The sequence below is a fragment of the Mus caroli genome, chromosome 1, assembly GCF_900094665.2.
Source record: "Mus caroli chromosome 1, CAROLI_EIJ_v1.1, whole genome shotgun sequence".
NCBI lineage: Eukaryota > Metazoa > Chordata > Mammalia > Rodentia > Muridae > Mus > Mus caroli.
The window spans coordinates 79046064-79058711 of record NC_034570.1 but is presented as its reverse complement, the minus strand read 5'-3'; the positions used below and the strand labels follow the sequence as shown (position 1 = coordinate 79058711).

General features: G+C 44.0%; 1 protein-coding gene across 2 annotated transcripts in view; it reads left to right on the top strand.

The window, feature by feature from the left end:
• Positions 1–12648, top strand: part of Pde6d (phosphodiesterase 6D) — a 42401-nt gene that overhangs the window by 26761 nt on the left and 2992 nt on the right. Inside the window, exons 2-4 of one of the 2 annotated variants that reach the window (XM_021167041.2) lie at positions 10604–10692; positions 11429–11554; positions 12405–12510. In XM_021167041.2, coding sequence (XP_021022700.1) covers positions 10604–10692; positions 11429–11554; positions 12405–12510 — 321 coding nt within the window. The remainder of the gene's footprint in view (positions 1–10603; positions 10693–11428; positions 11555–12404; positions 12511–12648) is intronic. The other variant, XM_029478149.1, reaches the window with a different exon arrangement.

The window sequence follows — 12648 nt, the reverse complement described above, 5'->3', positions numbered from 1 at the left end:
AAAAAGAAAAATGGCTCATCAGTTAAGAACATTTGCTACTTTTGCAGAAGAACCAGGTTTGGCAACTCCTAACCACCTATAACTGCAGTTCCAGGGGCATCTGATGATCCTTTCTTGGGCACCAGCATGAGCCTACAAACACTCAGGTGCGTGTGTGTGTGTGTGTGTGTGTGCACACGTGCACGCGCACACACACACAAATAAATTGATAGGAGGGTTGGGGCAGATAAGGTGGCTCAGTGAGTGAAGGCGCTTGCTGCCAAACCTGATGACCTGAGTTCAGTCTAGTTCCTGGAACTCACATGTCCAGAAGGGGAGAACTAAAACTCCGCCCATCAGTTGTCCTCTGGCTTCCTCACATGCAGCATAGCACTCACACATAAACGCACAGGATAGACAAATATAATGAGAAAGCTTTTAGAGATGTGTGTGTGTTCAGATACATGCATATTGGAGAACAACTTTGAGTTCCCCAAGGCCAACATAATAGGACAAAACTGATACACGTGACATGACATGCATACCCACACACAAAAATGAGGAAAAAAAGCAGCTAAGGTGTACTGGGAATATTTTGTACATTCAGGCTACCATAATGAAGTACAACAGATAGGGTGTCTTATACACCACAGAAATGCCTGGTGTTCTGGAAGCCAGAGCTCTGAGACAGTACTAGAATAGTTGATTTCTTCTGGGTCTTCACAGGGTGGAAGGACAGGGAGAGTTCTCTGAAGTCCCTTCATAAAGACCAAAGCCACTCCTGCGTGCACCACTCTCATGACCTAACCACCTAATGTTTTCATATTAGGAGTCAACGTTCTAACATTTGAATTTAATGGGACCAGTGTACGAAATAAAGACGGAGAGCTGTCCCAAGAGCACTGGCTGACTCCCTGAACCCACATGTAGGTTCACAGCTGTCTGTAACTCCAGTTCCAAGGGATTGGACACCCTCTTCTGGCCTCATTGGGTACCTCACACTCTTCTCTTGGCACTCTTACATGTACACGGGCAAAACACTCATACACAAGCCAGAAATAAAATATTTGTTTTAGATCTCTTAGAGATATTTAAGGAGAAAAACTAACCCCATGCCCCTGGACTCCATCTCTAGTATTGTACCTTAGAATATGAAAGCATTTACTCATTGCACAGAGAGTGGCGCTTTTTTTTTCTGTTTTTGTATTTATTGGGATGGAGAAGTTTGCATGCCATAGCACGTGTGCAAAGGTCAGAGGATAACTGGAATGAGTCAGTTCTTTCCTTCCTCCATGTAGGTTCCCGTGATTGAACTCAGGTCATTGGGCTTGGCTATAGGCACCTTTAACACTGAGATGTCTCACTGGTCCAGTATTTTCATTTAGTTTTTGTTTTTATTATTGTCTTTCCTTAGGGGGGAAAAAAGGTCACTTTTATTATTTTATGTGAATGAGTATTTGGCCTGCACGTGTGTCTGTACACCATGTGTGTACCTAGCACCCATGGAGACCAGAAGAGGGTGTCAGATCCCCTGGGATTGGTTTCAGATGTTTGGGAGCAGCTGTGTGAGTGCTGGGTATCTAACCCAAGTCCTCTACAAGAACAGCCAGAGATCCATCTGCTTCTGCCTCCCAAGTGTTGGAATTGGGATTAAAGGCAAGCACCACCACCGCCCACTGGAAAACAAAGTTTTTTTTTTTTTTTTTTTTTTGGTTTTTCGAGACAGGGTTTCTCTGTGTAGCCCTGGCTGTCCTGGAACTCACTTTGTAGACCAGGCTGGCCTCGAACTCAGAAATCCGCCTGCCTCTGCCTCCCAAGTGCTGGGATTAAAGGCGTGCGCCACCACGCCCGGCTCAGACCAGCTCTTTGAGAAACAATAGACACAGATTTTGGAAGAGAAAAATTAGGAGAAATTTGGGAATACAGTAGGAAATAAAGAGTATCTTTTTCCACAGGCAAGGCTGGCCTCAAACTCACATTCTCCTTCTGCCTGCCTCTGCCTTCCTAGTGTGGGATTAAAAGTCAGCATGCCCAGCATGAAAAAGAATATCTTAACTAGTTTAGGAACAAATGCCAGCAGTAGAAAATAATTGTTGTAGATGCTTTGGGTTTTGGTCAGGGTGAAGTGCTATAGATAATTAAGTTGGTAAGAAGGCATGTGCTAGGTAGGTAAGCATGCTACCACTAAATTAATCCCCAGCTACATAGTCATTATGTTTTTGTGATCACCCTCCCAACACACACACACACACACAAACTTTCAATGCAGAATTCAAGGTGAAAAAAATCTACAAATTACAAGGAATTAATGCTATTTTGTTTGAAATGCTAAAACTACAGGAGCCATCAAATATAAAATACTCAGGGCCTTCAAATGTAGTATCTAATCTATAAAAAGATAGTAGTGTGTGTGTGTGTGTGTGTGTGTGTGTGTGTGTGTGAGAGAGAGAGAGAGAGAGAGAGAGAGAGAGAGAGACATATAGACATACCTCTAATCTAGGCACTCATAAGGTTAAGGCTACATAGTGAGATTCTATGTTGTCGTCATCCCCCTCCTCACACCCAAGAGATTTTTCATTTTTATTATTTCCAGTACTGTGTGTTTGTGTGAGCCTGTGCCTGTTGGATTCATTAGAGCTAAAATCACAGGCAGTTGTAAGACACCCGATTCGGTGCTAGGTACTGAATTCTGGTCCTCTCAACATGTGCTCTTAAATGCCAATCCACCTCTTAAGCTCCAAAAACTAGTTCTTTTTTTTTTTTTCTTAGTTTTTTGAAACAGGGTTTCTCTGTGTAGCCCTGGCTGGCCTGGAACTCATTCTGTAGACCAGGCTGTAGACCATTTTTGAACTCAAAAAATTCACCTACCTCTGCCTCCCAAGTGCTGGGGATTAAAGGTGTGTGCCACCACTGCCTGGCTCAAGAATTAGTTCTTATCTGTATTCTTCTGTAGATGAGAATGAGAGACAGGATGCAAATTAATACATGAGCAACATAAAGGACCTTAGTAGGTTCTCTGGGCATTGCAAGGGACAGAAGCATAAAGCCAAAACCAAACACTAAGATCACCTTTCGGTTCCTTTTCTCATATTAAAAGCTAGAGAGAAAGCAGATGTGTTGGTACATGCTTATTATCTCAGCATTCATGAGGCAGCTGTCACAAACTCAAGGCTAGCCTGGCCTACCTAGCTCATTCTGGGCTAGTCAGGACTGCATAGCAAGAGCCTTTCATTTTCTACTCTCTTGCCCCGCCCCCAACAAATAAAAGGTCAGGAAAATAGAATAAGGTAATGTGTGGTGTTAGAAATTTTGAAAATAGTTGATGTTATTTCCTTGTCAGAGGGAGCTTGGTTGGTTGGTTGGTTGAGTTTTGTTTGTTTTTATTACTGTTACTTTCAGTCATGTGTATGTATGTGTTGCCTGATGGATTGCCTGGAGCTGACATCACAGGCAGATTTAATACAGTCTCTCTTATGTAACTCTGGCTGTCCTGGAACTTGCTTTATTAGTTAGACCAGGCTGGCTTAAATCACAGAGATCCTCCTGCTTCTTCTGAGATTGAAGGAATGGACAAAACTCGTGGTCAAAACTCTTTAGGGAGTTTTTAAACCTAAATACTTAAGTATCCCACACTTGCATCATGTTATATAGTGTATTGATGCTTTTTTAAGTATTGCATATAATCCTGGCCCAAGCTTCAAGGCCCTGGTTTCTGTTGTTTGTATTTACAACTGAGATTAGGCTGGTTAAATGACTGTACTCACCTGTTACTGCTGTGCAGCGGGTATTCTACTTCTCTCTCAGCTTTTCCTTATGACTGGACAGTGTGTCCTGTGGTCTCCATCTGTGCCTTTCTGACCCAAATAAAGGCTTGAGACTTTTTATATAGACATTTCCTCTTTTCTAAAAAAATTCTGTGTATATAAGTTATTTTGCCCACATGTATGTCTGTGTACTGCTTGCATGCCTAATGTCCAGAGGCCAGAAGAAAGCACTCGGTCCCCTGGAACTGGAGTTACAGAGGATTGTGATAACTAGGTGGGTGCTGGGATTTGAACCCCAGATCTGGAAGAATTACCAGTGTTCCCTGCTGAGCTGTCTCTCCAGTCATCATTTCAAATAGATTTAAGCAGATTGCTTACTATTGGAATTCTAGCTGGGTGCTACGGTTCATACCCTATAACCCCAGCACTCTAGAGACAGAGGTAGGAGGATCGTTGTTAAATTTGAAGCCAGCTTAGTCTGCCTTACAAGGATTTAAAAAAAAAAAAAGTAACACATGGTAAATTATATGAAACTGTGACTATCTGCCAGTTAAGGTTTTCTGAGGAACTTAACAGCCCTCCCCTGCTCATTCCAAGAACCGTGTCTACTGAGACAGCCATAGAACACTTCAGTAGCATAAAATAAACAAAACCCTCATCTACAGACTTCCTTTTCGTTCTCTTCTGTCCTGGCCTGTCTCCATTCTGAGCTATAGACAGACGTTGCTAGATGCATCTTCCCACACCCCCACTCCTTCCGTTGCATCTTTCTTGTTCCCTATGTGTGTGTCTCATTTTCTTTCTCTTTCCCTTCTCTGACTTCCCCACTTTCTCTCTTTGTTCTCTTCCCTTTTCCTGGTTTCTCTCATTCTTTCCTCTTCAACCGACCAATGAGGTTCTGGCATGTTCAGTCAACCTGTTCATTATATAGAAATTGATGTGACTGTTTCCATTTAAAACTAAGACTCCTAGAACCCGTGTGTTCATCCCAAAATGCCTGCGAGAAGATATTTAAAGCTCTTATAGCTTATTTTCATCATTCACATCTCTCAAACAGACCGGGTCCCCATTCCTCTAACTCAGTGTTTCTTAACCTCCCTAAAGCTGCAACCCTTTAATACAGTGTCTCCTGTTGTCATGACCCCCAGCCATAGTTATTTTCATTGATACTTCATAACTGTCACTTAGCTACTGTTATGAATCATAATGTAAATATCTGATATGCAGGATATCTGATATGTGACCCCAGTGAAAGGGTCAATCAACCTCAAGGGGGTCCTGACCCACAGATTGAGAAGCACTGTGCTAATTGATTTCTCACAGGCCCTAAGTTTTCCCTTGGGGCTTGGCTACCTTCCTCCACCACTGCCTTCTGTATTTCCCTTCCTTCCGGCTCCAGCTCCTGGGTTAGCTCCTCTAAACTCTTTCATTCACTTGCTTGCTTGCTTGCTTGCTTGCTTGCTTGCTTGCTTGATGCATGAGTGCTGTCTCTGCAAGTATGTATGTGGACCACATGTCCAGTGCCTGTGGAGGCCTAAAGAGTGCCTTGGATCACCTGAACTGAAGTTGCAGATGTTTGTGAACTGCCATGTGAGTTCTGGAGCCTGGGCCCTCAGCAAGGCCAGGTCCTCTTAACCTAGCCACTGAGCCACCTGTCCAGCCCCCACAGAGGTACCCTAACACACACACACATATTCATAAAACATTCCCTGTGAGCTAAGAGCCTCCCATTCGTTCACGTTCTTTGCTTCCTTGTTTATCTTTCTGGAGACTCGATACTTTGCAAGCTTTGACTTTGCTCTGAAGCTTATTATTTTATCCTGAAACTTATTTTTTTGTTATTTTTATTTATTGTGTGTGTGTGTGTATTGGGGGGAAACATGTGACTACCACAGCTTACATGTGACAGCCAGAGGAAAACTCATGGAAGTTGCTTCTCTCTTTCCATTTGGATACCAGGAATGGATTGTCAAGTTTCGTGGCAAGCACCTCCACCAGCCCTGAAGCTTATTTTTAAAGCTGTTGGTACTTTTGCATGTGAGGGCATTTTACTTGGTCTGGTCCCTAATGCGGGAGTCCTAATACCAAGAAGTGCTCGCCTCCAAGGGGAGACTTTCTCTGTTCATCCTCCTCACAAGCACCAAGAAGTCTTTGCAAGGGAGATGACCTGGCTGACCCAGAGTGTGGTGTTTATAAATAGTGTTCTGCACCCCCTCCTTTAAAGCCTGCTGGCCTAATCCTCACTCTAAACTGGAATTGACTTGACCTTTGAGCCTCAAAACTCAGGTCTCTTTTTCCTCTGGAAATCCTGCTTAACAAAAAGCTATAAAGCAAAATGTTTTTGTTTTTGTTTTGTTTTGTTTTTCGTTTTGTTTTGTTTTGTTTTGTTTTGTTTTGTTTTGTTTTGTTTTTGAGACAAGACCTCACAATCAATCGTGCTTCAGCCTCCCCCATGCTAAGATTACAGGCCTGTCAGTCAGTTGCTTGTTGGGGTAGTTCTATCCCCGTCTGTCTGTCTGTCTTGTCTGTCTCTCTTTCTTCCCAGTTCCTCCCTCAATTCTTAGAATGAACCCAGAGACCCCAGGACATTGAGAAGCCAGCCCACCACTGAGCCCCAGCCTCATCTGTCCTTCCTAAAGCTACAGAACCTGAAGGAGCCTTAGTCACTTCCACTCTACTACCCTCAAATGGAACACTCTTGTGTTTATCTGCTTTCATGTCATTTTTAGTAGATAAAGTCTGACAAGTCCCTATCACTGTGGAATGAAACACTAGATCTACACACTGGCAGTTTTCAGATTAGGGTACATTAAAGAACTGGTTGAGATAACCAAGATACTTTTTTTTTATGTCTTTGAGTGTTTGCCTTCATGTATGTATGTGCACAGTGTGTGTGCAGTGCCTGTCGAGGCCAGAAAAGGGTTCCAGATTCCCTGGGACTGGAGCTACAGGCAGTTGTGAGCCACCTGTATGTCCAGTTCTGGGACATTCAGTGCCGTCTTTTGACCTCTCTGGGCACCTGCACTCGTATACACAGGCCCACACAAAACCACACACACATACACACACAGCTAATTCAAAACAAGGGGTGGGGAGATCGCTCAGAGCTTAAGAGTACAGGTGACATCAGGCAGCTCACAACCACCTTTAGCTCTAGCCCCATCAGAGAGACCTTAGGCTTCCATGGATGCCCACATACATACACATTATTTTAATTCTTGGCATTACCATTCTCCCTCCCGTTCTTCCAACCCCTTCATGTGCTTTCCCTCTCCAGCTTGCTCTCTTGGAACTCATGACCTCTTTTTTCTTAATTGTTGGGAGATACACGATACACATAGCTTTAAAGTAATAGAAATAAATCTTTTGCATCCCAGAGTTTTCTTGCTGACCAGGGCCTGGGGCATTTTCTCATCCAGATGCAGCTTGACCTAAGACTATTTCTTTAAGGCTTTTTCCAGCTGTAGCTTTTTGCTAAGAATGCCTTGGCTGCCTGTGAGTCAGGGATTGTAGAGATAATTGCATTTGTATTTGGTCTTTTCTTTTAACTTACAGACAGTCTGATGTGAATGTTGCTGCAGTAGTCACATGGGACACTACTATGAAGTATTGAGAGGCCTTTGCAGAGTAGGCCAAGCAAGGACAATGTCTTCTAAAAATCTGGAGCTTAAGGTATCTGGGCCAAATCTGAGCTCAGAGTCGGTTGACAGGGCAACAGTGTCAGCTGTTCTCCATCTAAGATGGAGAAGCTCTCCCTTCCTTACATATGCAAGGATAGGTAGGCAGATTTTTAGTACTTAAAATCATGTGCTGAGACCTAAGTAGAAGTTTATACGTGGAAGTTGCATTTAAATTCAGTTACTTAAAATAAAAGGTAGGAGTTTAACTCAGTTGTAGAGTTTCACTTAGCATGTGAAAAGCCCTGGATTCTATCCCCAGAACAATAGATAAGTTAACTGATTTGAAATGTAGAGCAGAGGAAGTGAACCGAATAGGTTAAGAAGAACTCAGTGGCCCAGGGCATGGTCAAGCACTTCGGAGAACTGGTTAGGACCCACATACCCAGAGGAAAAGGGCATTCAGAACTCTGGCTCCTGACCTAATCACTCAAAAAACCTAGCCTGCCGGACTGCCCAGGTTTATCTTGTGTATCTTCTGTGTAACAGAAAAATGTAGACCTTCTTTGGGTGAATGTCATCCTGTCACCCATGTAATGATCAGTAGCTGTGCTGTGCAGGGGCCCCAGCTGTCCTCGAGTGAAACAGTGGAAGAGTGTAACAAAGATATGCCCGGAAGGTAGAGGGCCAGGGCCTGCACCAAAAGGCCACACAGCAGGAATGGGCAAGTTCAAATGTCTGTGCAAGCTCACACAGAAAGCTCTGCCTCAAATGCGTGTGCAAAGCCAGTTTCAGGACCCCAGAACTAAGGTCTCCATTGTCCAAGCCTACACCATGTACTCGCCTCGACTGACTACTGAGGGGCAGCACAGCCCGTGCCTCTCAGAGGAGTGGGTGACATGGCCTTTGTTGTCAAACAGAAAAAAGGCACATATAAGCTTCCTCAACTGCTCAGCCACTTCACAGATTATTCCTTTACATCTTTCACAGACAACTTTTTTGCTTATTTGCTTATAGCAATAATTTTCTTTGTCAACCATTTTTAAAAAGAAAAAAGTTTTTTCATTGAATTATTGTGTTGTTTTGCTGGGGGGGTGGAGAATAAAGGTCAGACTAGCCTCTAACTCACAATGTAGTGCAAGCTGTCCTTACACTCAGTAGTTAGACAGTGTGACGTTGAACACCTGATTTCCCTTAAAAGCACCAGCTTTGGGCATGGTGGCGTACACCTTTAATCCCAGCACTTGGGAGGCAGAGGCAGGCCGATTTCTGAGTTCGAGGCCAGCCTAGTCTACAAAGTGAGTTCCAGGACAGCCAGGGCTATACAGAGAAACCCTGTCTCAAAAAAACAAAAAAAGCACCGGCTTTACAGGTCTGTACCACCATATCTGGCTTCTGTTCTGTTAATTTCCGTTTTTGGATCTTAGGCCTCTTAGACTATTCTCTAATTCTCATATCTTTTTAACTCCATTTATTTATGTATTATGTCTGTGGGACTGGGCATGCACTTGCACCACAGCCAGATGGGGAAATCAAGAGGACAGCTTGCAGGAGTCAGCTCTCTGCTTCTCAATGTGTTCCAAGGGTTGAACTCAAGCCATTAGGCAGCAGGCCCTTTTACCTGCTGAGCCATCTCTCCATATCCCTTTCTGTGTCTTTACTCACCTGTTTTCTGGCCTTTACCCTTTGTTTCTTTCTTTCTTTTTAATTTTTGCTAAGAGCTTTCTTCAATTTTTCTTCCAGCCTTTGCATTAGATTTCTTGACTCTGGTCCCAAAACTTGTTTTTTCTAAAGGTCTTTCTTGTTCTCTGGATGTGTTATTACTATCTTATTTATTGTATCAAACAGAACATTGAAAATAAAAATATATAAGTTAGAAGCCATTTTTTGACTAAAACAGATATTCAGTTGATTATCACATAAATTGTAGCAGCTATGAACCACAAAAAAAAAATCAACTAAAATATAGAAAATCTGTTATATAGAACATCTGGCATTTGTGTTATAGCATGTCTTTCTCATTTTTAAAGATTGCTTATGTGTGTGCTACTTATGTTGGGTGTGTTTGTGTCTGTGTGTGTGTGTCTGTGTGTGTATACACACATGGTTTCGGGTACCCACGGGGGTGGGGGTCGGGGCAGAAGAGAGCATTAGGTCACCTGGAGCTGAAGATATTGGCAGTTGTGAGCCACCCCATACGGGTTCTGTAAGCTGAACTCTGGACCCTAACAGACTTTAACCACTGAGCCATCTCTCCAGTGATATCTTTTTATTATTTTTTTAATATTCTTTTTTAAAATTTTGCATCTTGATCTGTAGTCTGTTTTTTTCTCTTATTTTTCTCTTTGTTTTCATAGTAAATGTCTTGATTTCTGATGATTCTTGGCTGACTGGGTTGTGTGTGTACGCCTGTGTGTCTCCATGTGTACATATGCCACAGTACTTTTGTGGAGGTCAGAGAGGTCAGAGGACATCTACTGGGCATCTGTTCTGCACTTCCATCATGAGATCCAGAGGTCAAGCTGTCTCCTCACACTTAAAAGGTCTGGGAGAGCTGTGCAGTAGTGAGGGAGGCTCATGAACTGTAACTGTATGGCTTAGTCCTTTGGTGGTACCCTGAGGTCTGACCTGTTATATTTTTACCATTTTTTGGCTGATGAGACTCCTCTGACATATTTAGATTTTTTTTTTCACTATTCTTTCTTCTAGCCCTTGCTACCAGTTCTAGTTGCTATCTTTGAGTTCTTTCCTTTCTCTCAATGCTGAGGTTTGAAGAAGGGCCTTGAAACTACTAAGCAAGCTCCCCACCACTGAGCTATATCCCAGTTCATGTCTCAGATGTTATGTAACATGATGTAGATTAAAAACCTCTGGAGTCCGCTGGGCTTGGTGGCGAATGCCTTTAATCCCAGCACTCGGGAGGCAGAGGCAGGCCGATTTCTGAGTTCAAGGCCAGCCTGGTCTACAAAGTAAGTTCCAGGACATCCAGGGCTCTACAGTGAAACCCTGTCTCGAAAAAAAAAACAAAACCAACCAAACAAACCCCTGGGATGGCCTCTGCCTCCTCCTTTGCATGTCTTTTGGACTCTCCTTCATATACATAGCTGCTTTCATGGCACTGAGAAGGTTAACAGCAGACTTGCTTCAGATAAACAAGAGTTGATAGGAGCAGAGTTGAGACCCCTGCCCTACACAGTTGGGATTGTTCTCAGAGCCTCAGTCTCCTTAATCATACTTGATCAGAAATTGGATGAACCTTCGGGATGCTGAAACAGGGAAGATACTCTGGCAAGGAACAGAAGACCTGTCTGTCCCTGGTGTGGAACATGAAGGTACTTTGCAGCCCCTTGAGTGTACAAACTATGCCCACTGCCAGAACAGACCCTGGCATCAAGGAGCTAAGTAAGCACGCAGCTACTAGACAGGTGAGCCCTGCAGCTGAACCGAGAGAACACTTCTTGTTCCATTTTTACATTTCCTTCTCTCACTCCCCAAATCCACCTTAGCTCTGGACCATCCCCAGATCTGGATGTGATGGCATATTCCTGTAATCCCAGCACTTTGCAGATTGAGACAGAAAGATCAGGAGTTCAAGGCCAGCCTCAGCTATATAGTTAATTTAAAGCCAATCTGGACCACATGAAACCTTGTCTCAAAAAGGAAAGAAAAGGGAAGTTATAAGATTTCAAAATTTTCCAGAAGAAAATTTTCATTTTTATCTTTCTGGAGGAAAGAGGAAAGGTAAATCATTTCAAGAAATCAGAGCATAAAGCAGAGAGGCTGTTCACAGCCAGAAGCATGGCGAGGCCTGTGGAGACACCTCATCTGATGTTCCTTGACGACGAGTCTCGTGTGCTGACCAATTAGATCCCTCTGCCTTCAGCTGGAACGTAATGCAGTTACCAAGGCGTTTAATGAAAGCTAATTATCCAAACAAATTCTCTAAGGCAGCCAAAGGAATTCCCAGGATCCCAAAGTGTTGTATCTGTGGTTCTCATTTAGAACGGTACCAATCTCTCTCTCTCTCTCTCTCTCTCTCTCTCTCTCTCTCTCTCTCTCTCTCATCAGCCCGTGTGCCCAAGAAAATCCTCAAGTGCAAGGCAGTGTCTCGAGAATTGAACTTTTCTTCAGCAGAACAAATGGAAAAATTCCGCCTGGAACAAAAAGTTTACTTCAAAGGACAATGCCTAGAAGGTATTCTGCCCCACGTGTGTCTGGAGCCGGGGGGCGGGGGCGGGGGGGGGGGCAGCAGGCAGGNAGTGCTCTCAGAGCACTGACCTTATCACTAATGGACTCTACATTCTACAGCACTGGGGAACCCCAGTGAATACGAACCAAAACAAGGCTGGACACCAAGTAAAGTGGGCTTTGAGCTCTCTGACATGAGAAGCTTGGATGCCAGTGCCTGATGTGGTGTTGTTACAATGTGATCTTGGAAGAAGCAGTTTATGGTGAAGTGTAGTATAGGGTTGTGTCTATACATCATAAGCTGTGACTAGGAAGGACTCTGAACTGAGTACTCAAAATATCAGAGACCACGTAAACACTGGAGAGCTGCCTGCCTCTGTTTTACTGCAGCGCTTGCTGCTCCTAAGGAAATGCTGCTTCTAATGTGTCCTTCCAGAGCCTTGTCTATTAAACCCATAGGAACAGTCCAGTGTCCCTGGGTGTAGTCGTGCATGCCTTTAATCCCAGCACTCAGGAAGTAGAGGCAGGTGGATCTCTTATGAGTTTGAGGCCAGCCTGGTCTACAAGTGAGTTCCAGGATCGCCAGAGCTACACAGAGAAACCCTGTCTTGGAAAACCAAAAAAGAAAAAAGAAATAAAAGAGAAAAAAAGCCAGCCTGTGGCACAAACCAGAAGATAGTCTGTGAGTGTCCCTGTGTCCTTTCGTGTAACTCTCTGATTTAGGAGGTATCTGATAGGTTTCTTTTGTGGCTCTGGATAGGGAGAACCCACTCTAAAGGAGAGGGACACAGCCTATAGTTCCCCCATGCCCATAAGTAGCGCCTGCTCACTGGCTTTTCCTTCCTTCTTCCTTCAGAGTGGTTCTTCGAGTTTGGCTTTGTGATTCCTAACTCCACAAACACCTGGCAGTCCTTGATAGAAGCAGCACCTGAGTCCCAGATGATGCCCGCCAGCGTCCTAACGTGAGTGAGGGCCCAGGAGACTTCAAAGTGTATCTTAGAACAGGCATTCAGGCCGGGCGTGGTGGCGCACGCCTTTAATCCCAGCACTCGGGAGGCAGAGGCAGGCGGATTTCTGAGTTCGAGGCCAGCCTGGTCTAC